Source organism: Equus asinus, chromosome 8 (genome assembly GCF_041296235.1).
Source record: "Equus asinus isolate D_3611 breed Donkey chromosome 8, EquAss-T2T_v2, whole genome shotgun sequence".
Lineage (NCBI taxonomy): Eukaryota > Metazoa > Chordata > Mammalia > Perissodactyla > Equidae > Equus > Equus asinus.
In genome coordinates, this window is record NC_091797.1 from 85,158,214 (window position 1) to 85,183,028 (window position 24,815).

The following is a 24,815-nucleotide window of genomic DNA, read 5'->3' on the forward strand; positions in this document are numbered from 1 at the left end:
TTTAAATTACAAAACATAAAACTCCCCCCGGTGTATATATGGGATATGTGGGGTTACAGAGTAATAGTTGTTCCATAAAGTGCACTGAGTTCCAGGGGCAAATAATGATAGAAACTACATGTTACAATTTATTCCATCTTCATGATTACAGACATTACACGGCAGGGTGGGCACACAAGGCAAATCAAACTCTTCTCCCATTGAACCAGATGCAGCATTTTGGCATTTTTATGGTATACAGGTTGACTTAATGCATTGGCTTCAGTTGAAAGCTGGCAACAGCAAATCTTTATAATTTAGGATCTTCCTCCATAGTGAATCCAAGGATCTTAATTCCTGAGTCTGCACTATGAGCTCTGAAGTGGTGTTTGCTGCAACATTCTTGAAGCTTTCACATCAGAGTCTGAGATCTAACACTTAGAATCTGTCCTCCTCTTGGCTAACCCAGTCCACCACCAATCTTAACAGTTAAGTTACTATATAAAAATAAAACTGTGCTCTCAAGCACTGATTAGAACTGTTGTGCTGGGATCCCTTTGCAGAGCATAAGCTCCCTGAGAGAAAAGAGGTCCTAGCCAATTGCTTTTATGAACAATGACCCCAGTACAGTGTCCCTAATGTCCTTTGCAGCATAACTCAAGAGGTCAGGCAACCCTGACCATCCTGACAAGTTTATCACTATTTACATTCAAGGTGTATTTAAAGCCAGATCAAGTATTGCAACCATAATCTCAAGAAATCATTCAGTTTTAGCACAGTGAGTTTCTGCAAGATGCCAGAGCAAGTGAGAAATCATCTCAAAGCAGAGAGATGGTTCATCTTTTACAAGTAAGAGGAAAACAGTGGAGGAAAGAAAACTCCTCCCTCCTAAACTCATCAAATCAATCGCTAGCTTCACAGCCTTAACAGACAAAACCCAGAGTCCTCAATTTCTTGATTTGAGGAGCCCATTTTCAAGGTGACGTCAAGGTCAAGAAGAGCTTTCCGGCTTTTCTTTGCCACGTCCCATGAACTCCAGTCCTTCAATGGGAATCTCCTTCTCCTTTATTGCTTTCTGATGGGAGGAGACAACACATAAAGGTCTGTATGAAGTCTGAGAACCAAACTTTGTAAACAAAATATGATAGTACAAAAGTAAAATCAGACTGCACTATAAGGACTCCCAACTATGATTCAAACTCCATAGTTTTTAACATAAGTACCATGTGAAGAAATTAAGTGTAAGACCAGGGAGAGATTGGAAAGTAGTTGTGAGGGAATCGTCAAAATTCGCAACTGGAATTTAAACACTATCACCACTCTATTGTGACAGGCACAAGTTCAAATCTAGGTTCCAGGACTTACTGGCTATGTGACCTTGAGCAAGCTCACTTTCTTATCTGTAAATGAAATAACGATAGCAGCTCCACCTGAAATTACCCCGAGGATGTTTTAAGTTAACTAACCGGGAGTGATTTGCCCAGTGCTGTTCTTACAATTCAAACCAGTTTCACATTCATTGGGCTGGAATGAAAATTTCCTAGCTAGTCCAGAGAGAGAAAACAGGCCAATGAAGGGATTGTACCAACAACAAAAAAATCAGACCCTTCATGATGTCTAACAAGCCAGAGAGACGCTAACACCCTGCCTCGCCCTCATCCCCCTAAAAGTAGCGGAAAAGTGCACCACCCAAAAAAATCAAGGAAACTGGATTCTAGTGAACTTGGACTAATCACTTCCTATTTCTGGGCATGCGTGTTCCATGTATAAAACACGACTAAGTATGCCAACTTTGCAAGTTTCAGATGAGCACCAAATGGACCAAAGAATGTTACTGTGTTCCAGTGACATGCGTGTGGCCCGGGACGCCGTAGAGAACCGGGGCCGGTGGGTAGAGGCGAGAAGGCTCGGGCCGCAGCTCACCTGAACACACTGCTGGTAGCGCTTGAAGAGGTCGGTGCACGGGTCCCCGGAGCCGTCGCCCTTGAGGAACTTCTCGGCAAACCAGCGATTGAAGCACTGGTCGTACTCGCGCTTCATGTCCGTGCAAGCCTCCCCTACGCTGTTCATGGCGGCGGCGGGAGAGGCGGCGCACTCTGATGTCATCACCCTTAGGCGCGTCGCTTGGCTTTTTGTGAAGACGCACTACGGCGGCTGAGAAGGAGGGAAATGTGGGCGCGGGCGTGGCGGCTGGGCCTTCGGGCCCTGGTGGGTGGGCGCCGCGGCTTCACTTGCAAGGCGGATACTAAGGTAAAAGCCAGGAGCGCCGAGGCGGGTGGGGAAGCAGGTCGGGAGGCGGAGCAGGCCCCACCTGTGACCCACACCCTCCGCCTCATCCCCCCAGGGAAGTGGCAGGATTACGGCCGAAGTGATCGAGCACCTGGAGCGTCTAGCGCTAGTGGACTTCGGGAGCCAAGAGGCTGTGGCACGGCTGGAGAAAGCCATCGCCTTTGCCGACCGGCTCCGCGCTGTGGACACGGACGGGGTGGAGCCCATGGAGTCAGTACTGGAGGACAGGTAAACTCGCGGCTGCGGCCCTGGAAGCCTTGCCTGCCATTCATGTGGCGATTAGTGTCTCATTTCACAGAGAGGGAAAGAAGCTTAGCGAGATTCAGGAACTTGCCCACAGTCACCCCGCGGGTAAGTGGTTACACTCTTCCCCTTGTTCATTACGGATCCTTTCACTCCTGTTTAAAATCCTGGAGGCCTCCCAGTGTAACTAAGATCATCGCCTTCGAGGTTCTACTTCAGAGAGTCCCTGCCTACCACTTGGACATACTCATCTCGTCATATTCATCAGTACAGCGACATTGGCTTTCTTACTGTTTCTCCAGCATACCAAATTCGTTCCTTCTCCAGGATCTTTGCACTTGCTATTCCTTTTTTGTTGGACAGTCTGCTTAGCAGGTTTTAGCTCATCTCCTCCGAAGGGCCTCTCCTGACCACTCCAAATCCCCTCTTCCCTTCCAGTCACTAACTCCTTATCCTGTCGGGTTGGATTTTCTTCTAATATTTTTCTTATCTTATTTTTGTTGTTTTGTCATGTCTCATGCTATTAGAATGTAAGCTCATGTCTGAGTTGCTTACTGTTGGATTCCTGTCTCAAAAATTTAAATGTACGTATTTTCTGAGCTAGTGGTTCCCTATGGAAATATCTGTGGCAGTGCATCAAGATGAATGCACAAGTGTCCAGGGTATGCAAATCTGTTTATAATACAAACAAACGAAAAAACCAGAAAAAATTCTAAGTGTCCTTCATGGCTAAATACATCATCATACAATGGAATATCTGGCAGTTGTTAAAGCTAATTAAACTGATAACCGTAGTATATGCAGCTATGGAAAGGTCTCCAAGATATATTTAATAAAAAAGGCAAAGTTCTGAACATTGTGTATGGTATTATTGATACTTTATGTGTAATCTATTTTATATATTCTGGTGTATGCATTATTTATTTTTTGTGCTGAGGAAGATTTGCCCTGGGCTAACATTTGTTGCCAATCTTCCTCTTTTTGCTTGAAGAAGATTGGCCCTGAGCTAAAATCTGTGCCAATCTTCCTCTATTTTGTATGTGCGTTGCCACCACAGCATGGCTGTGGATGAGTGGTGTAGGTCTGCTCTGTGGAACCAAACCCCGGCCACTGAAGTGGAGTGTGCCAAACTTAACCACTAGGCCACCGGGTTGGCACATGCATTAAGTTTTGTTTTGTTCCCTGAAAGGGCATGCAGGAAACTGTTAACAGTGATTAGTTTTAAAGAAAGTGGGGATGCAAAGGAAAGTTTTAACCTTTCATTTATATCAAGAGCCAAAAACAAATGCCTAAGGGGGCAGGGTAATAATACAAGTAGTGAAGTAGTGTAGTCTAATGCAATAGGGAAGGGCAGGTCTTTGACAGAGTAGCTCGTGAATACTATATAGGCACTATATAAAGGCACAGCCTTTACCCACCTCTACGTATTGCTGCCCAATCTTAATACATTTTTAAAGAAAATGCTCTTTTTTGAAAAGCATACTTGTTTGCTGTTTGGGACTGCAGCGTCTTGGGAAGGACGGGTATGTAGCTCATAAAGACAGGCACAATCTACAACTTTTCCTTATGGAATTAGAAAAAACAAACTCCTAGTACAGGTGGGAGCAAGAAAAGGTTAGCCATTAGTCAGTGCCCCTAGGGAGAGACAGACCTATCTGTCACCATAACTTTTGTGTAAAGTGCTTTCTAGCCTCCTTCTCTCACCTCCAGGCTTTGATTCCTTTAAATCCTTTCTCTATTTTGTAATCTCATGCTCAGGTGTAGAGAGGTTAACCAATTTCTCAAAGTTATACAGCAGTATAAAAAGAAATCTGTTGGCACTCTCCTACCCGAGCCCTTCAGGTGGCTTCCCAGTGCTCTTTAGGATAAAGACAAGCTTCCCCATAGCCTGTAGGGCATCATTTAACCTAGGCCCTGCCCACCTCTCCTAGACAGGGCTGTAACTTTCAATTCCTTGAGCTCTCCATTTTTTTTCCTGCTTAGAATTCTGGGCCCTTGCCTTTACCCCCACCTCATCCCACTCACTCGTTCTTCCCTACTTAATTTCCTTCCTTCTTCAGATTTCGACTGCCACTTCCTCAAGGAAGTTTTCATTCTTCTATTTTGAGTCAGCTTCCCTTTCAGGACCTATGGCGCTCTCATGGTATGCAATAGAGCTATACTTTTACATGTATTTAAACATCTATTTGAGTGGTTTTCATTCTCTGCCGCTCTCCTACTACTCATCCACATTCCAGGGAGCATGTCTGTTACTGCTCATCATGTTCTCAGTATCTAGCACTGAGCAACACTCAGTAAATGTTTTTAGAATGTTCTTCAATAATATCTATGGAAAAGGAGGGAATAGAAGCACAAAGAGGAGTCAGAATTTCTCAAGCCATCTAGAGGGTAACTTTTAAAAAATGTACCCATTATTCAGGGAAGAGTCTGTGAAAAAGATGAGGGATTTGGATCTGGTAGCTGGAATAGTGACTTGGTATTCAGTGATCTGCAGTCTTGCCATAAATTTGGATACGACTGTGGGTTAATGATTCCATTTTAGAAATGTGACGTTTGTAGGATTTCATGTTTTGAACATACTCTCTGGCATTTGAAATGGAACCCAGCGAAGTGAAGAGAAGTGTTAAACGGTTTTAGGTGATAGCCACACTACCTGTAAAAGCTCTGACTGGCTAATAGAAATCTCTTGGCACATTAATAACCTATCATTTGGTTTGAGCTAAAAAGCATTAGTGTGCTTACATGCCAAGCACTAAGATTTTATATGCATTATCTCAGTTATCACATTCAACCCTGGAAGGTAAATGCTAGTGTCTCTTGTATAGGTGTAGAAACTGAGGCTCAGAAAGGTTATGCCCCAAAGTTACACAGGTAGTAAGAGAATCCAGGACTTGGAATTCAGAGCCCCTGCTCTCATATACTGCTCTAGATATGCCATCTAAAGTCAACCCCTAGAAACTTTATTATACTCTTTCATCTCAAATCCAGAGACTGACTCAGATTATGACATCTCTGATTGCAGCCAAATACTTATGTTTAGGATGTTGTTCAGAGCCTCATTTGAACCAAAAGCTCTTAGCCAAATTGATTAGCTCTCATTCCAGTCTGCATCAAACTAGAAACAAATTAGGAGGGAGGGAAAAGGCTTGTAGATGGAAGTAGAGTAGTGCCCAGAGAAACTCCTGGGAGCCTGATACCAGGAGGAAGAGGCAGAAAGAAACTAAAACAGCGGCACAACTGTCCCACTGGACAGTCCAAGGGCCGACAGAGGCACTTCCGCTCCCTCCATGCTGCCATAGTGCTCTCCATTAAATGAAAGATTTTTATTAGCATTTCCCACATTTACTGGTTTAAGTGCCTTGTCTGTGAGCCTCAGAGGGGAAGAATTTCTAGTTCACAGGTGAAGCCTTCCTCAGTCAGGGTTTTCCACCTGAACCAGAACACAGAAAGATTCAAGTGACTCTTTTTCAGTTCTCCCAAGGATGGTACCTAACTGATATTAGCCCAGATGCATAGAAGTTGATTTATCATCGAAATAAGTGTCCTATGGTATTTGGGCTAAATTCTTCTGTAGAACCCTGACTGAGAAGATGAGGTAATCAATAATTGATAGGCACCAAAAGAGCTCATCTGGTCCTGTTCTGTGTTTTATGCATGATTTCAAGGTCAAGAAAAGTTAAGCAACTTACCAAGTGAGGGGTCTGCTTGATGACTAAGAAAATCGGGAGGTGTGGGTTTATTCTAGAAACTCCATCATAAACAGTAATTAGGCAGAAATGCGTGATATTTAAAGGGGTGAATTTTGTTTTTCTGGAAACGTCACCTGCATAGGAACCCTGATTACCAAATGAGTGAATAAATCAATTACTATTAGATCTGCTGGGAAGCAGCACCACCTGTTTTAACCACCTGTTGATGGTAGCAGTCTTACTTCTGTCAAAACCTCCAAGTGCTCAGGAACAATTAGCAGCCCCCGTCTGTGCGGGCTAGGCAGGTTACGTGTGACTGCAGCAGGTTAAGTGCACAGGCATACTCTGAATGAGCGGTGGGGAGTGAGGTGGACCTGGGGTGCACTAACTCCTTCTGAAAGGAGCAGGTGCTCTTCAGCACTCTCCTCTTATTGCCCTGAGAATGAAGGCCTAACATTATCACATTGTCTTTTTTAACATTATTTCATTTAGTCTTCCCAGCAATTCTATGAAGCGGTCTACACATAAGGAAACTGTTACATGGAGAGGATAAGTAACTTGCATACATGCCACACCTGGCTCTGGGATTTGAACTCAGCTGTGATTCAGGAGTCCAAGTTCTTAGCCATTTTGTTATATTGTCCAACATAAACTCCAGAAAAATCCAATGGTCATCTTTACGGATGATTTTTATTTTTGTTCTCCAAATTTTCTTAAATGAATACATAATCCTTGTATGGTTAAAAAAAAAAATCTAATGCAGCCTTCACTTTTTTTGGCAAGAAACTTAGGTTTGGAAAGACCACACTTGTTCAAGGCCACACAGTAAGACAGTGCCAGATCCTGGAATAGACTCCAACTCTCCACTCTCCACACCATGAATAAGTGTTTATTGTGTCTAGCTGTAGGCTGAGTGCCACAAAAGAAACAAGAACTAGTCCTTTCTTAAAAGAATCTTATCATGACAACTTAGGCCTTTAGACAACTTCTGTCCAGATGTTCATGTCACATCCTTGCCCCTTTGTCTCACTAGGTTTAGCCCTCAATGTCTGGCTCAAAGCAGAAAGAACTTGGCTGCTCCCCTATCAGTGACTGAGCTGTCTGCTTCTCTTCCAGCCCAAGTATGTGGAAGTAGCTCAGACCTTGTGATGCACTTTTAAACCTTTAAACAGTAGTGAAGCCTCCTAGGTATGTTCAGCTCGTTTGCTTTCACTGGTTTGCCATCCGGATACTTTAATGAAGCCACTAGGTCCAAACAACAGTGGGAGATTCTTGAGCTGTTTGTGGTAAATCTTGCAAAGGCAGGCACTTTTATTATCCCCAAAGGTGGCTGCAGTGAAAAAAGCACCATATTAGGGGTACCAGAACAGGGGTCAGATCCCAATTCTGTCACTTAGGAGCTAATATCCTTAAGTCACTTTTGGTGAGGTTGTCCCTGAGCTAAAATCTGTTGCCAGTCTTCCTGTTTTTTCTATGTAGGATGCCACCATAGCATGGCTTGACGAGCAGTGTGTAGGTCTGTGCCTGGGATCCGAACCTGTGAACCCTGGGCCACCAAAGTAGAGCACACAAACCTAACCACTAATGCTACCAGACCAGCCCCCCCTTAAGTCACTTATAACCACTCTTGAGCAAGTTTCTGCACCTGCCAGAAGTCCGTTTTCCCATCCCCTCAATCCAGCTACTTCCTGCCTGTCCTTTAGCAGTCACATCACCTATTCTGAGTACCTATTCCTCACCCAGGCTGGGTTAGGTGCCCCTTTCAATTCCCTTGGCAAACTTTGCTTACGTCTGTTAAACTCAACATTGCACTGTAGTTGCCTTTTTAATTATGTATCTCTACCAAAAGCAATTTACCCATAGTGATCATCCAAAAATATTTATTAAACATAGCAATCCTAAGGAATAATTACCACTTACCTCACAGGGTTGTTGGGAGAATCTATAAACTGTAGACTGTTATTTGGTTTACTGTTGACCACAGGTCCTCCATCTTTGAGCATTCGAACATAACTCAAGAATATGCCGCTCCCTTGTTCTCCCATTCTTGACTCTCTCCACCCATGCCCTAGAAGCCCTGTCTTCTGAGAAGGTAACCTTACGCTTCTGGTTTTATAGATGTCTGTACTTGAGATCCGACCATGTGATAGAAGGTAACTGTGCTGAAGAACTACTACAAAACTCTCATCGAGTTGTGGAGGAGTATTTTGTGGCTCCCCCAGGTACGTGTTCCCCAAAATGGTTTAACAGATTGTCCTACAGTGAACTAAGAATGCAGTAGAAACTGTGAGACCCAAATTTGCTATGTGAAAGCACTCTGAATAGTATGAAGTGGGAATTAGGTGCAGGTGGTCAAAAGGTACAAACTTCCAGTTGTAAGATAAATAAGTCCTGGAGATGTAATGTACAACACGATGACTACAGTTAACAATACTGTATTGTATTTGAAAGTTGCTAAGAGAGTAGATCTTAAAAGTTTTCACCACAAGAAAAAATTGTAGCTATGTGAGGTGATGGATGTTAACTAATCTTATTGTGGTAATCATTTTGCAATATATACATGTTATACAACTTAAACTTATACAATGATATATGTCTACTATATCTCAATAAAACTGGAAATAAAAAATAAAAAACACATGTATTAACAATGAAAAAAGTATAAAGTGCATATAGGTGGTGGCATTAAGGTGGCAGTAGAGTCCAGGAGTCACACTCACCTCTAGGGGCCAGTCAGTAACAGGAACAAGCAAAACAGGACTGGGCAGGGAAGGATGTGTACAGTGGCAGATCTGGAGCTCAAGCTCTCCCTAACAGGGCAACTGGCATTTGCTGCTTCAGTCAGTGCCAGGCAAGAATATGAGCCCATTTTCCCAGAGAACCTGGACACCTGACATTTTTTGTGGTATTTCTGAAATTTTAAGTATTGGCAATTAAGTATTTAATTCAAGATTAAAAAAATAAAATACCATGCAAATAAAACATACCTGCAAGCCAGATGCATCGTGTGAGCCATCAGTGTGCAATCCCTGGTGTGGAGATTTGCATCTTTAAACCTCACTGTAACTATTTTAAATGGAAGCTTTAAAATAACTCTGGGCTACTAGTAAAATCCAGAACCTTGGGTGGGTTGAACTGTTTTTATCTCCTCTCTGCAGATAGGTGGGTTCTCAGAGCTGCTATACCCCTCTGGACATTTGGGAATAGGACTAGCATAAGCACTCAGGTAGACAGCTTTCCAAGCACAACTTCAAGTTCAGATTCCCTCAGAGGAGAACCATTCGAAGCAGCCTTCAGAGACAAATAGCCCTCCAGCTCAGGGATTACCTCTTTGACCAAAACCAACCAGTTAAAGGAAAGCTCTTGTTGAAGCAAGGATGGGAAAGAAAGCTAAAAAAATTTGTGAGCTCTTAATCATGCCTCTGATGCACTAAACCACTTCAGTTAATTGTGGAGAGATTTTATAATTTATCTTAGAGCCTGACAGTTGTCACTGTTTCAGTGGAACTATCCATTGAGCACATATTCTATTTCTCAAATAGAACCTTGTGTCAGACCTTGCTTCTTGGGACAAACTGAGTTCACACTCAGTCTTTCCTTCCACTCCTGTGTGCAGATAAATGGCTAATTAACCTGTCTGCTCCTTACTGAAAAGTACATATTAATAAGGCTTCACTTATAACTGTGATTCTTTCAGACAGTTAGAAAAACAGGACAGTAGCTATACTTATTTCCAGTGCTTATTTTGCATGACAAATCAAGTGATAAGTTAGCTAATAGAGCCAGCTGGGAAGCAGGCTCAGCTATAATATTACATTCTTTTTTGTTATTGTTTTCAAACAGGTAATATCTCTTTGCCAAAGCTGGATGAACAAGAGCCCTTCTCACACGGCTGAGTAGCTATTCTGGGAAGAGGTACCCTGTGAACACATGGAAGCGCAATGATATTTTGTTATTATGAACATTAATGTTCCCACTTTCTTCAGTCACCTGAAAAAAATTGATGGTTAAGTATTTTTTAGTAACTAACTCTTCTGAAGACAGAATTGGGAGAGATCTCAATAAGGCAATGAGTTCCTGATGCTAATGGAATTAAAAGGTATTGTCAGTTTCCAAGGAAATGGATGGATCAAGTATTTACTGACAGGCGGTTCAGTATGGAAGAGGTTATCTCCATTTATCTCCTCCCAAACACTGCCTACCAAACTGCACTTAAGTGAATTTTTCTGTTTACATAACTGTTAGACATTGTATCTGATCACCATGTGAGAACCTAAATTATCCTTTTTAGTTGCTGTTTCCACCAACCTTTTATCTTTATTGAACACACTTGAACATTTGTTCCTGGATACCCACTTTGCTCCAAGCAGAGGGCTAGCTTTCTGCTAAGGTCTGAAGTGTTCAAAGTACACTACAGCTTGGGAACTCCTAACCTAGAACCATCTACTCCCACAAAAGTGATTCTATGCAAAAAGGATACTAGCCACACCTACAGTTTCCCTTTCTGAAAAAAAAAACATACAAAAATAGTCCTGGGATAGCTCACAATACTCTATTGCATACTTAAACTTTGCCAGGAGGGTAGATCTTAACTTACCACATGTAAAGGAGTAGGGAGGAAACTTTGGGAGGTGATGCATATGTTTACGGCTTTGATGGTGGTGATGATTTTATGGGTGTATATGTAACCCCAAATCTAATGAGCTGGATACATTAAATAAGTATAGCTTTTTACATGTCAATCATACTTCAATAAAGTGGTTTTTTAAAAACTAGCCCCAGACCTGGGACAAAGTAGCCCTTCCTCACTATGATTAATGAAGTGAGCAGAATCCAAGATAGTGGAGTTTTTCTTTTTTAAAAAAGCTCAGATACCAATGATAAATGAGACAGATTGAGGAGTAGAAGTGATAGAACCAGGTTTTTTTTTTTCCTAATTAAACTGCCAAAGTTAGTTTTGGCTAAGAATTTCCCCATGATCTTTATGCTGCCGCCCACTTTAAAAGGTCTGTTTTTATTCTTCCCATTCCCTTCCCCTATCTGCAATGCTCCCTTTTTTCTTTAAAGCAGCTTAATTTACAAGCTTGACCGTGAATTACAAGAGAACTCTGAACCTGCCCTTAGGATTGAAGTTCTCAAACCACCACCAGAGCAACTACGTTTATCCCCAAATAAAGTTATCCACTCCTGCTCCTTACTAATTGGGTACAAGGTGCTACTACAACTCAATGATTTTTTTTTAATCAGTGTGCCTGTTTCATGAAATCTATGAACGTAATCAAGGACAACCACACATATCAATTACTAAATGTTTAAAATATATTTCTAAACAGAATGGGCCGACTCAGTCACAGTTAACTGCTGATCTCCATTGCAGAGCAACCCACAAAGACAGAGCACTGATTTTTTTTCCCATAATCAGGTGAAAAATATACAACTTGTTTCTGAACCAAAACCACAATTTCCGCAGTTAAAAAATGTTTCACTGCTAATATGGCCCTGGTAGAAATTATGTAGTTTTATTTCCTTAAAAAAAAAAAATTTAAAAAAATTTCCTAAGACGCTAAATCATCAATCTGGAATGTAGAGTCTGAGCACAAAGCAGCTCAGTTCACCTAAAAAATAAAGAAAAAATTCCCATCACCTGTCTCAGTAGGGCCTGAAAGGAGAGAAGTAGTGTGGGGAACCCCTGCTTTGGTATGGAGAGTCACGGCCCCTTGACCCAGACCGAGACCGTGAGTAGCCATAGCTGGTGCTTCTCTCTGGATAAACTCGAATGTAGGAAGTTTCACCCTGAAATCCAAACAGAAAGAGTAAAGGAAAAAAATAAGTCCCAGAAGAATAAAGCACACCAATATCTAACATGGCCGCCTAACAATAATATTTAAGTATTGAGCAATTACTGTTTGCCTGGCACAATGTTATCTTGTTTAATCCTCACAATAATGCTATGAGGTAAGTACTCTTATTAGTCCATTCCAAAAATGAGGAAAATTGTTCATTCCCCTGCCACCTCATATATGTGTCTTTGGATGGGCACCCATGGAAGGAGCTAACCTGTATTCAGCACCTCCCAGGTGTAAGGGCCTGGGCTAGATGCTCGAGTTTTCTTCCTAAGTTAGCGGCCTGGCAAGTCTTAACAAGACAGTGCTATTAGTGTGACTATTTTGCATTTGGAGGAACCAGGGTTGAGAGAGTAGCTTGGCTAAGATCTTAATAAGCAGCAGAGGAGTTATGTCCAGGCTGGCCCGTCTCCAGGCCCTTCACCCTCAGCCAGCATTATCAGAAGATATAAAGATGCTAAGATGAAAGAAGCAGATGCTTTTCTGTAGGTGAAGTCAGTAATTGCCCTTACTGAGACCCTGCTTTGCAGTGTAACTGAGAACCAGGTGCTATTTTGTTTTTGCTCCAAATTCAAGTCCTAGAGGACAGTCTGAGCAAAAGCACTGTTAAACTATGCAGCCTCCACACCACAAAATTAGGGAATTATATGTATGAATCCTTAAAAAAGAAATGCACCCAGAAATTTATGTCCCCAGACATTCCTAAATCCCACAATAAGTCAGGACAGGATAACCAGAAAAAAATGATATCCAATTGGTGGTCTGGTATCTGGTCTCAATAGGATAGTCACCATGTGAATCAGACTGAGATATCAAAAGCAGAAGCTGCCTTCTTAAAAGAAAGGACATGGAGAACTAAGTCGTGAGGGTGAGGTGATCAACCACAAGAAAATGACAAGGTGGCTCAGGTTTCAAAGAGGATCCCATACTACTTTGGGAAAGGAAAAATGAAGTGACAACTCTGCCTCAACAGCAGTACCTAGAAGGTCTGAGATGATGAGGTTGGCTTGTAGAGCCCAGACTAGACCCAGAGGAGGGACAGCCATAATAATTAGGTTCACAGAGGGACACTGCAGATTAAGCCAGTTGTGAAAGGGGTCTTGTCACAGAACGGCTCACCACATTATGACAGACTGTACCAGTATCCTCTCTGGGTTAAAAATACTATGAATGCAGACTTCTCTCTGTTATGACCCTGTAGGGCTTAGGCATGATGAATTCCTTGACTTTGTCCACTTAAGATAGATCTTTAATGGTACTATGAGGTCAGCAAATGGCAAATGCATGGCCTGTTGCTACTTCTGGTGGGTCAGCTTCACATGGAGTGGTCTGGGTACAAGCTCCTCAACAGAAGGTGGAGACCCACCTCATGAGAGCGGAATTTGGTGTCATCCAGTTTACGCAGGGCATATTCCATGTCTTCTTTTCTGAGATACTCAACCATCCCCATTCCATCCTTCTGCACATCTGCATAACAGACATCCCCAGCCTCTCGCATGTGATCCTTCAGGTCCTGCCAGCTGCCTGATGGAGGAAGTCCTGGGCATGGAGAACATAAGAGAAAAGGCCACATCCTTCAGCCATGTTAAATGCCCTGTTAAAAACTAGCAATACCTAGAGTACCTTCTCCATCAATCACTACTTTTAAATTCTGAGGGTCCCTAAATCACAAAGCTTGATAAGGGACACAAGACCAAAGAAGAACACTAAAGTATGTGTGGTAAACCACTTAACAAGCTGGTCTCTTCCAGAGACTAAGTCTTTTCAACAGAACAAGAAGTCCATTCCATTACAGGTTTAGTATCTCTGAGAATTCATAGCCTCCCTTTCTTTGTCCTTCATAATTAATACCAAACTCCTAAGACTTTGAGTTCTAATTACTTCCATTATGAAATTTATCAGTACCAATTATTTCTTGCCTGACTGGGTTCCCAGGACATAGAAATTTTGAAACCATCCAATGAAACAACTGAAGTGTAGGTGAAGGTAACAACACAACAAAAATCTAAAGTTTGTTTTCTTATAGGTGTGAATGACTGACAAACTAGACAAAGTACCTCTTAAAAGATCACCAACATTCTTCAATACAGTGGGGGAAAAGGTAAGACTCAGACGCTAAAACTAGTTGGGAGTCATACAACCCTACCTGATGTCATGAAAGGGAAATGTGCTCCTGCTCTCAAAGGCTGTGTTTACCGCTCACAGCTCAGGACTGCAGCCATTTCCTAATAGTTTTCTAAGCAGGATTTCAGAGCAGCATGGAGAGAAAAAAAGATATGTATGACATCCTGAAGGAGGGAATAGAGTTCTGGGGTTAAAAAATTACAAAGGGACACAAGATAGGCAGATGCTGACAGTATCACTCTTAAGCACCATGGAAGTCTGCTGTGATTGTGTGACATTCACATCTAAGAACGTGTCAGGCTCAATATATTTCACTCCACCAGGGCCCTAAAATGCCCTGGAATATGCAGAAGGCCCCAGGTCTTTACTGGTGTGTTAATATTTTCAAAAAGATCCAGAAACCTCTGATTTTAGCATTTCATCACTTGTCAATACTAGACATTTCATTCTATACTTTGCAATACAATCCCTAAGAGTTCAAGTTGTTGTTTTGTTTTCTTTTTTTTTTATATATTTCCAAAACCACCACAAAATCTGGCCTTTTTCAGGATCCAAGGTTGGGTAAACTGTTCAAATCTGGGTCCTGGAATGTCCTTCTAGCAAATCTGATACCAGGGTACATTCCAAAAGAAAACATCTTTAGAATTCCAGCTCAAAGGGTTTTGCCATCATTTTCCCTTTCAACACGAGAAAACTCCTTTATAAGAAGCAAGTTTACATTCTACCAAGGCTGTACTACTGGTGCAATTTCATTTGCAAAATACCTGCCTCACTGGCAAGACAGGGCAGGGCTTCAGACTGTCACTGTGCCTAGGTTATTGAAAAGAAAGCCCCACCCCACACATATCCCATGCACTGATGAATAACAGCTAACATTTCTTGGAGGCCAGACACTATGCAAAGTATTTTACATGCATCATCTCATTCAGTTTGAAAGGAACATACCTGAAACAAGAACTCGGAAATCAGATCTTCTTGTAGGAGGCCCATTCCTCCCACCACGGGGCCACCCACCCCGACCTCCGTAAGTCCTGGGGAACTCCACACGAAGCCGACACTGGCCATAATCATAACCATTCCTTCCATAAATTGCATCCTCAGCATCTCTGCAAAGAAAAGTTTGGAGTTAGTGCTGCTCAGGAGGCTGAGTGACTTCCCAGTGAGGGGCATGAGTAACAAGTATAAGAGGAAAACCTAGAGTGAGGAAAAAAAACAAAACCAGCAGGATCTTGATGCACTACTGTTTTGGTCTGAAGACCTTTCCTGATATCGGAATTGAACTTTACAGCTGTCACACACAGGCTTTTCTAGGTATGAAATGATAATGAAAGGGTAAACAGATTACTTAAAGAAGATTAACTCAGAAAAAAAAGAATTGTTAACAGATGACTGATTTTGCCAATAAGTGTTTCTCGAACTTTAGTGAGCAGATTCTCAAAATGCACACCACACACTAGTCCTTTAATATTCTTCCACAAGGCCTAGTACCATCAAGTCCATACAAAGAAAAACTCATTTAAAAAGAAGTAAGGCTCAAAAGACAAACGCAAATTGGTGTTTTGTGAGGAATATGGAACTTTCTCAAGTGTACCTTGTTCTGCATGGTTTGGAGAACTAAGTTGTCAAAACCACCCTCTGGGTACAATTTTGCCAAAAAAGGTAAATATTCAATAAAGTTACTTTAAGTCTTTTCTAGGGCTCTAGGTGAGTTAGGAATGCCAAGTTGGTTCTCCAGTATTAGATGGGAAAAAGAATGCCCTCAGAGCCTGCGTGGCCAAGCAGAGCTGAGGATGTACTAATGAAGGCATCATTCAGTTGTCCCAGGCACATAATCACTTATCAAGATTCTAGTCACAACATTAAAGGCAACGAGGACCACATCCAGGGCCACCCTAGCAATATTTATAGTGCAGTGGGAGAAAGGGTTTAAGAGCAGACTTTGAATACAAATTGACCTGAGTTCAAATCATTCATCTGCTTCTGACTAGTATCTGTCTCTTGGTGAGTAAGTAACCAAGATTTTACATCTCTAACTGTGACTAATATGCCTATTTCACAGGGTTATTGTAAGGATTAAATAAGATACTATGTATGCAGTGCTTTACTTGAAACTTGGCATCTACTGACATCAAAAGACAGCTTTTCTATTATGAAAGAATGGGGAAAGAAATGACAATGTAGCATATCATAAAGTAAGGTTGTATTCTAACGGGCAGAACAGGGGTTCAAATCCTACCTTGGTCCCTTACTAGTCTATCAACTCTCTAAATCCTCCATTTCCTCATCTGTAAAACGTGGTTAACAGTACCTACCTTATACATTGCTGAAAATGCTAAATAATGCACAGCATAGTGACTGTTCAAAAAACCACGCCGAACTGTTACTAATTAACAGAGGCACAACTTTCTCCAGTTTAGGTGTGAAAATGCCTAGTTCCATTTTTTGAGGCAAACGGCCAGAAGCTAGGAAGGAGCTCTGCCAGTCTTCAGCCCTCAACGCCTCAGGATGCTTCCCGCCTCCCCCTCCTCAGATCTCTCCTGCCCGGCACCGCCACACCAGGTAGGCACGGCACCCTGCGGCCAGTCCTCGTCGTGGAGCCCGCAGGGCGCAGCCAGCTAAAGCGTCCCCTTAGACGGCGCTGGAAACGAGAACGGGCTCCCGTTTACCCCGAGGGGAGGGACCAGGACAGTGCGGTGGCTTCTAAGAACCACCAACCGCACTTGTGAAAGCTCCTAGATCTTTTCTGGGCGGAGAGCCCACAATGTTTGGAAAATCCGAAAGACCCCCTGGAGCTGGTTTGGGGATCGAGAGCTTCCCCGGCCTTGGGGCCCTCAGCATGTAGCGGTGCCTCCCTCCCGGAAGAGGGGAGTGGAGGCAGAGAGCCCCGCAAACTGTTTCACAAGTTTTTCCAGATCCCTGCCGCTTTTATCAGGACGCAGCCCTGGCCTTGCGGGGCGGGGCGCGCGTGGCTGGAGGTCTGTCCCATCACAGGGGCCCTTTACGCCCTCCAAAGGCATCCACACGCCCGCAGTCCGCGCCCCGCCAGCGGCGAGTTCTGGCGGGGGCCGGGGGGCGGTGCACCGAGGGCGGCCGGCCGCTCCCGCTCTTCACGGAGTCCTCTCCAGGGCTGGGTCAGGGGCCGAGGCTCCTGGTGCCCGGGCCACTTGCCCTTAGGGGCGCCTCTCGGGCCGTGAGGGAGAGGCCGGTCCTCTGGACCATCCCCGAGGCCGGGCTGGGCGGGCAGGGGCCCTCCAAAGGCCCAGCTTCTGTGTTTTTAAGTAAAGTACAAAAATAATAATAGAGGAAGTGGCGACGGAGCAGAGGACGGCCCGGAGCCAGCGGTGAGGAGGCCTCATGCTCCACCCGGGGGCGCCCTGAGGGGTCTGCGCTGAGGGGGGAGGGGAGCCGGGGGAGGGGAGGAGGGAAGCGGGGGCCCGGGGCCGCGGGCCGGCGGGCGGGCGGACGGAGCGGGGCCTCACCGGGGGTCCTCGAAGCGCACGAAGGCGAAGGGCACGAGGCCGTGCCGGTTCTTGAGCTCGATCTCGCGGATGCGGCCGTACTTGTAGAACAGGTCCTCCAAGTCCTTCTCGCGCACGTCGGTCGGAAGGTTCCCCACGTAGATGCGCCCGTCGCCCTCGCCGCCGCGCTCGTCCGCCCACCCCGACATCCGCACCGCCCGACGCCGCGGGCCCGCCGCAGCCCACGTCGCCGCCGCCGCCTCAGCCGGGGTCCCCCCGCAGCGTCCCCGCGGGCTCTGAGGCGCTCAGCCGCACTGCATTGTGGGGACGCAGAGCGGAAGTGAAGGGGTCGGAGGAGGCAAAAGGAATCCCTTAAAGGGGACGCGGCTGCGATGACTGCGCGTGCGCGCAGGTCGGCGCCCCCTGTGGGTGCGGGCGGGACCCGGGGGCGAGGAGAGGGAGAGCGTGAAGTCGGGGGAATCGGATTCAGTTCTCGAAGGCAATTCACTCGCCAGCTGCTTGGACTTGGGCAAGTGGCTCAGGCTGCCTGGGCGTCAGCTTCCTCCCTCTGCGGCGCTGCCTGCCTCACAGGCTTTTGTGAGCGCTCATTGAGACGACGCGGGGGTAGCGCCCCGGGGGAGGGGGCGCGGGCTGTCACTCGTCTTGCGGGGCATCGGAGGGAGGGAGTCAGGCCTCCGCCGCAGGCTGACCCTGAAGCGGCCTGAGGGAGCCCCGACGGCTGGGCACGGCGGGTCTGTCGCGGCCCTCAGCCTCAGGTCAGTAGTCCTCTGGATCGCGCTGCCCCACTTTACAGTTGCTTGGGACTGAGGGTGTGAGGTGGCCTAAGATGGGTGTAAGAGGCCTGAGATGGACTCCATAGCTTGGACTTGAAGTTCATCGGAGACAAAGAGGGAGGAGAAGAATCAGAACTGTCGCAACTGTCATTATAGAGTGCTTCCTGCGATTTGCGCTTTTGGTCCTCCCCCGGGATGGGGATGGTGGGGTTCCGATATTTCAGGTGAGAAAACTGAGTTTTCCTAGTGGGGTCAGGGTTAGAACCACATCCATGCTCCCAGCCTCTGTGCTGAGTCTTTAAGGGGCTCAGAGCAGGTCGACTCCCACCGTGGCACTTTGCACATTTACCTCCCATAGTGCGGGGCACTGAGTCTGGGGACGGTCAAAAATGAGGCCTTCCCTCAGCAGAGTCTTGAGCTAAAAAGATTTTCATATTAAAGATGAAAGCTCTGTAGATTGATGGCGGGTAGATAGATGAGAAAGCAAGTAACAGCAGAATGTTAACTGTAGAATCTAGACGGTGGGTGTATTCAGTGGGTTTACTGTTCTTTCGACTTTTCTGTATATTTGAAGTTTCATAATAAAATGTTGAGGGGGTATGAAACTTGTGAAAAACCAACTCCATGAATGCCAGCGGTAGCCGGGGAATAAAACCGAACATTTAATCTGAAGGCAGCTGATTTGTAGTTATACCCCCTCTGAGCCTTTTAAAAGCAAAAAACCAAACAAATAAAAAAGTAGGGGGCCGGCCCGGTGGCACAGCGGTCAAGTTCTCATCTTCTCCTTTGGCGGCCCGGGTTCTCTGGTTCGGATCCAGGGTGTGGACATGGCAGTACTTATCAAGCCACACTGTGGCAGGCGTCCCACATATAAAAAATGGAAGAAGATGGGCACGGATGTTAGCTCAGGGCCGATCTTCCTCAGCAAAAAGAGGATTGGTGGCAGATTTAGCTCAAGGCTAATCTTCCTCAAAAGAAAAAAAAAATTGGGGGGCTGGCCTGTGGCCGAGTCATTAAGCTCCAGCACTCTGCTTCGGAGGCCCAGGGTTTTGCTGGTTTGGATCCTGGGAGTGGACATGGCACCGCTCATCAGGCCATGTTGAGGTGGGATCCCACAAAGCACAACCAGAGGCACTCACAACTAGAATCTACAACTATGCACTGAGGGGCTTTGGGGAGAAGAAGAAGAGAAGGAAAAAAAAAAAAAGATTGGCAACAGTTGTTAGCTCAGGTGCCAATCTTTAAAAAAAAAAAATTGGGCACCCACACAGAACTACTGAGTGTATCACCTTTTTGGAAGGCAAATTGATGGTGTACATCAGGACCTGATAATATACATATACCTCTTGATCCAGTAATTTCACTTGTAGGATTTTACCATAAGAAAATAAGAAATTCTGATGATAAATTATGTATGTTCATTGCATTCTGTGCAGTTAAAAAGAATTAAACTCCTGATAATAAAGGAATAGTCCATGCAATAATATTGGATGTTATACAGTTATTAAATCCTATTAAGGTCTTGGTAATTTAGTTAGAATTAAAATGAATTTAAAATGATGTTTAATATATACATATACACGTAGTATATATTCTGAAGGAATCTGTTAAACTAATTGACACCAGTTGTCTCTAAGGAATACAATTGTGGGAACTTTCAATTTAGATATCATACATTTCTGTAAAGATTGTTACTGCAACTATGTTTCATTTTTATATTCTGGAAAAAACAAAAGAAAATTTTATGCAATATTCAGTTCTGTACAAGAGAATATGTATTATATATAAATATATAAATATATAATTTATATATAAATATTCATTGCCTTTAACAAAAAAGCATAGGAAAAAATAACCTTCCAAATGTTTGTGGAGATACCTCTTGATGGAAATAATTTCTATATTTTTATTTTTATTTATGCTTTTGTGTATTTATCAAATTGTAAACAGCTTGTACTACTTTTACAATTGTAATAAAATACAATAAATTATTTCTAAAATAAAACAAACAGAGCCATCTGTTGTATTCTGGATTATGTGAAGCTTCTATTTGTTCTTTGCCGGCCCGCAGAAGGCAAGCAGGAAAGAGCTGGCCAGATGTGATCTGGAGTCCAAACATACAGCCTTATAGGAGCTTACATATCTTAAAGGCATCCTAAAGTCCAGATGCCTCCTCATTTTGGAGATGTGCTTAGGTATGTTAACACCACTCTCTGAGTCCTACCACTCCTACGTAATTATTGCCTGGAAAGACCAAAAAAAAAAAGGTGCTGTTGGAGACAGTTGGGTAGTCTCCTAGGGAGAGAGAAGTGGAGGCAGCTAAGTGACCTAACAGGACTCGGTGGAAGACTGCTTTCAAATCGTAGTGATTCAGCTTGTATTGTGCAAACTCTTGCAGAATGCAATCACTCAAGGAGTTCATACTCACCCTAGGAAATGTACCAGGATGTGGGCATGTGGCAAGTACAGTCTTCCTGGATTAGAAGGAACACAGCTAAGTTGCTAGGAGGCATTATGATCATCCATGGAACCCCAAAGGTGGATTTTGTTTCTGTGAGCCCAGGTACTAACCTTTGCAGGTTAGAACACAAGTAAGGCAAGAATTATGGCCTAAAGCTTAAGGGGCCCATGGACTCCATTCTCTGCTAAGGCTACAGACCCTAGGCAGGGACGCCCTTTTGAGCTTTTGCTTACCTAGTTAGTCAGCATCATTCAGTGTATGCCGTAATTTAGGCCCTGTATGAGACCTACGGCATGTAGTAATACAACTCTCTCCTCGAGGTGTATATTCAAGGTGCTATTCAAAGTCATTTAGAGGGGGTCGGCTCTGTGGCCAAGTGGTTAAGTTCGTGTGCAGCCCAGGGTTTTGCCAGTTTGGATCCTGGGTGCGGACATGGCACCGCTCATCAGGCCACACTGAGGCAGCATCCCACATAGCACAACCAGAGGGACCTACAACTAGAATATACAACTATGTACTGGGGGGCTTTGAGGAGAAGGGAAAAAAAAAAGAAGATTGACAAGAGATGTTAGCTCAGGTGCCAATGTTTAAAAAAACAAAGTCATTTAGAGTACAGTTGTGATAAAGATAAGCTGCTGTGAGACCACCTAACAGTCTTAGAGATTATAAGGAAGGCTTCCAGGAGGAGATGTTCAGGTCCAGCCCTGAAAGACCAGTAGGAGTTACCCATAGGGAAGAAGGAGAGGCCTTTTCAGGCAAAAAGGATAGCATGAGCAATTGCCCAGAGAGAAGACAGCAAGGAAGACTGGGGACAATTCCCATCGCCCTACAGTATGGCTGGGATTAGCAGTTCAAGTAGGCAGAGGAGCTGGGGTTGGGGCTGGCAAGGCCTAGTAGACCACGTTATGAAGTTTGGAGTCTCCTGAGGGCAGTGGGTAGCCACTGAAGGGTTTTAAGGAGTTATGTTCGGATGAGACCTTCTCAGTAGGAAGAGAGAGCTGAAGGGATTAGAGATGCAGCGTAGGGGTGGAGACTGAGAGCTAATTTGACTAGAGTGCAGCTCCAAGTTAGTAGGGGAAGGAAAGGGAGTGAGAGATGTGGCAGCAGCTGCCATGAGAGGGAAACTTGGGGAAAGAGGAGAGAGAATTAAAGGGTTAGTGTAGGAAGTATCGCTGTGTGATTGTAGTGTAATCCTCTTCCTGTGACTTCATAGATTCTGTCATTACAAACTACATCATCGGGGCCAGCCCTGTGGCCCAGTGGTTAGGTTTGCATGCTCTGCTTTGGCTGCCCAGTGTTCACTGGTTCAGATCCTGGGTGTGGACCTACACACCGCTCATCAAGCCATGCTGTGGCAGCGTCCCACATAGGAGAACTAGAATGACTTACAACTAGGATATACAACTATATACTGGGGCTTTGGGGAGGAAAAAAAAAAAAAAACCCTAAAAACTACATTATCCATTAATGATTTTCAAGTTGGATTCTTCTTGTTCTGGGAACATATGACAGTGTGCTCAGATTAGCCTAAAGATGAGTATAGGTGAGAACAGGGATAGTCGCAAATGGCCCATTGACTAGCAGGTTACATGGGGAAGTGATATGGGAGTGGGTGCAGGGAGACACCAACTGGGAGACCACTGCAGTCATCCAAACAAGAAATGCCAGTGGCCTGATGTAAGGTAATGGTGATAGATACTGAGGTGAGATACCCCAAGGAGATGAAATCACAGGACTCGGAGATAGATTGGATGAGGGTTGACGAAGGAGGAGGGGTCCAGGTTGATTCCCAGGTTCCTGGCTTGGGGGACTGGTCAGGCAGTGGTGTCATTCTGAGATGGGGAATAAAACAGAACTGATCTGCAGGGAATGGATGATGATGAGTTCAGATGTGTGTGGAGGACATAAGAAGGAAGGATAAAAAGTGTGACAGCTCTAGGCTCTCTGTGCTCTCTCCACTAAAAAGAGAATTCCAGGTGCATGACCTAATGATGGTGGATGGGCATTGGAATCCTCGGATACGTGGGATAGGACTGCTCTTCCTAGAGTGAGAAGATTTCACTTACAATATATAGGAACTCAAAAAAAATTCATCATTCCTTATATGGTGATAGAATGGCACCCATGGGCTTGTCTTCAGATTGAAAAGAAGGCTTTGACCTTGATAGACTGTTAAAAGAGTTAATTCATTTCCCACAGCAAGCCATTTACTCCCTACTAAGGAGTAGGGCAATGCCCAATTAAAAAAAAAAAATTAACACTGGAGATAAAACATTCTGTGAACCTGCCCATCTGGTTTCCTCCCTTTCCCTATGACATCAGTGCCCTCTGGCATCCCAGCAAAATGTTTTCTTCTCTGTCAAGTTCAGTCATGATCTTCTTCCGGACCCTCGCCCTTGGGAGCAGTGGGCAGAAGAGGAAGTGATGGGGGAGTAGACCATCAGGGGGAAAATGAGTCATCTCGGAGAAACTGGTCCAGGCTGGCAGGGAGAGCTGTGGGCTGGGTCGCTGCGGAATGTGTCCCTTGTCACAGCACCCTGGGAACTTTCTCTCTGTCTTTCTTTGCCACTATATTTGTGCCACTATAAAATAAAATATTCTGGGGCTGGGCTGTGCAGGGAGAGAGAATCAGCAGCAGAACTAGGAGGTTTGGAGAGAGTTTGGAAGGGGCATGCAGAGAGCTTTCGGGAAGCAAGTGCCATGTGTGGGAGGATGAGAAGAGAAAGATGGGAAAGACGATTCAAGAAGAGTTTCAGTGTGTTGTGAATATTATTCCCCTTTTGTGCTTTCTTAAGCGACTGCTGAAAATCTTGAACATTGTTTTTCAATTATTTTTGGATAATAAACTGATGTTTCTTTGAATGCAGCCAGACAGTAACCCAAGGGTCTGGTTTTATACGAGGTGCATTTAAAGCAGTGAGTATACTGAATTTGTAGCCGCTTCGTTGCTCAATTTTTGCCAACTTGTTATATGCTGAGATGGAGTCCTCAAATAGCTTGGCATATCAGGGCTTCTTTTTCTTGGATCCAAGGGCTTCAGGGATCAGTGAACCACTGCCTCCCCCACCTGACCCCCACCCGACCCTGCAGAGTTGTATAAGTTGTAAAGTTGGATGCAAAATACTGCATGTGAACAGAAAAATCTTTATTCTGGGGAGAATATCCATGCGGTGCTGTCCACTAGAACCTTATACAATGATGGAAATCTATATCTGAGTTCTATACAGTAGCCATTAGCTACATGTGGCTATTGAGCACTTGAAATGTGGCTACTGCAAAGGAGAAACTGAATTTTTAATTGTATTTATTGTAATTAATTTTAATTTTAATAGCCAAATGTGGCTAGTGGCTACCATATAGGATGATGCAGTTCACCATTCTCAAAGGTGTGTAAACCACGCCCCCATCTCCCACTAAAAGTAGTTAAGAACCATTGGGACCAACTGCTTACATTTACAGCCTTGTTGTGATGGCACGTAGTAGGTGCTTCCTAAACACTAGTGATTTTATCCACTAGTACTTAGAGAGTTGTCCTAGGTCCAGAAAAGGGGAAATGAAGTACAAAATGGCAAATGGGCTCCTCAAATTCACCATTTTATTTTCTAAGCCCCAAATTCCTTACCCTCAACCCAGAACTTTTCCCTAAATATTTTCTACTCTGTCACATACCTTTGAAACTTAGTTTACGGCAAAGTAAACCAGAAATACGAGCAAAGGGTTGCGAAATGATTAATGACAGTGCTAGTAATGTTTTTTGATGCAGCAAGAGGATGCATTTATTTAATAGAATCCTAATGTTTTTTGGACTCAAATCAATTTTGTACTAAGCAGATTTTTACTGAAATGTGTCAATATAATTTGGTAACAGCACCTCAAAAGTAAAAACATTCCTTAACGGTCAAAAAAACAAATATAGGAAATATCTGGAGATTTTT

At 44.1% G+C, this 24,815-nt stretch overlaps 3 protein-coding genes across 5 annotated transcripts; 1 reads left to right on the plus strand and 2 right to left on the minus strand.

The window, feature by feature from the left end:
• Nucleotides 1-89: 89 nt before the first annotated feature.
• TRIAP1 (TP53 regulated inhibitor of apoptosis 1) lies at nt 90-2,085 on the minus strand. Its single transcript, XM_014862460.3, has 2 exons — nt 1,903-2,085; nt 90-1,054 (listed from the first exon to the last, which is right to left on the minus strand). Exons 1-2 carry the CDS (start codon nt 2,083-2,085, stop codon nt 971-973), a joined length of 267 nt encoding a protein of 88 aa, XP_014717946.1. The 3' UTR covers nt 90-970.
• GATC (glutamyl-tRNA amidotransferase subunit C) lies at nt 2,080-16,726 on the plus strand. Of its 3 annotated transcripts, none has more exons than XR_001401472.3 (6): nt 2,080-2,229; nt 2,324-2,496; nt 8,319-8,422; nt 10,044-10,206; nt 14,070-14,144; nt 16,580-16,726. XR_001401472.3 is itself a non-coding variant. In XM_014862459.3 (4 exons), exons 1-4 carry the CDS (start codon nt 2,149-2,151, stop codon nt 10,094-10,096), a joined length of 411 nt encoding a protein of 136 aa, XP_014717945.1. In that variant the 5' UTR covers nt 2,105-2,148; the 3' UTR covers nt 10,097-10,975. The 3 variants fall into 3 exon arrangements, 1 of the variants encoding a protein (XP_014717945.1); XR_006531530.2 differs by having other exon boundaries at nt 16,585-16,726; XM_014862459.3 differs by lacking the exons at nt 14,070-14,144; nt 16,580-16,726 and having other exon boundaries at nt 2,105-2,229; nt 10,044-10,975.
• Nucleotides 11,498-17,972, minus strand: SRSF9 (serine and arginine rich splicing factor 9). Its single transcript, XM_014862456.3, has 4 exons — nt 17,647-17,972; nt 15,113-15,273; nt 13,410-13,582; nt 11,498-11,993 (listed from the first exon to the last, which is right to left on the minus strand). Exons 1-4 carry the CDS (start codon nt 17,832-17,834, stop codon nt 11,850-11,852), a joined length of 666 nt encoding a protein of 221 aa, XP_014717942.1. The 5' UTR covers nt 17,835-17,972; the 3' UTR covers nt 11,498-11,849.
• Between the last annotated feature and the right edge of the window lie 6,843 nt (nt 17,973-24,815).

Coding starts and splice junctions, on each gene's coding strand:
- GATC (XM_014862459.3), top strand. CDS start 2,149: ATGTGGGCGCGGGCGTGGCGGCTGGGCCTTCGGGCCCTGGTGGGTGGG. Junction 2,230..2,323: donor CTTGCAAGGCGGATACTAAG/GTAAAAGCCAGG, acceptor TCATCCCCCCAG/GGAAGTGGCAGGATTACGGC. Junction 2,497..8,318: donor GAGTCAGTACTGGAGGACAG/GTAAACTCGCGG, acceptor CTGGTTTTATAG/ATGTCTGTACTTGAGATCCG.
- TRIAP1 (XM_014862460.3), bottom strand. CDS start 2,085: ATGACATCAGAGTGCGCCGCCTCTCCCGCCGCCGCCATGAACAGCGTA. Junction 1,055..1,902: donor GCTACCAGCAGTGTGTTCAG/GTGAGCTGCGGC, acceptor TCCTCCCATCAG/AAAGCAATAAAGGAGAAGGA.
- SRSF9 (XM_014862456.3), bottom strand. CDS start 17,834: ATGTCGGGGTGGGCGGACGAGCGCGGCGGCGAGGGCGACGGGCGCATC. Junction 13,583..15,112: donor TTTCCGAGTTCTTGTTTCAG/GTATGTTCCTTT, acceptor CTCCATGCCCAG/GACTTCCTCCATCAGGCAGC. Junction 11,994..13,409: donor CCAAATTCCGCTCTCATGAG/GTGGGTCTCCAC, acceptor TTTGGATTTCAG/GGTGAAACTTCCTACATTCG.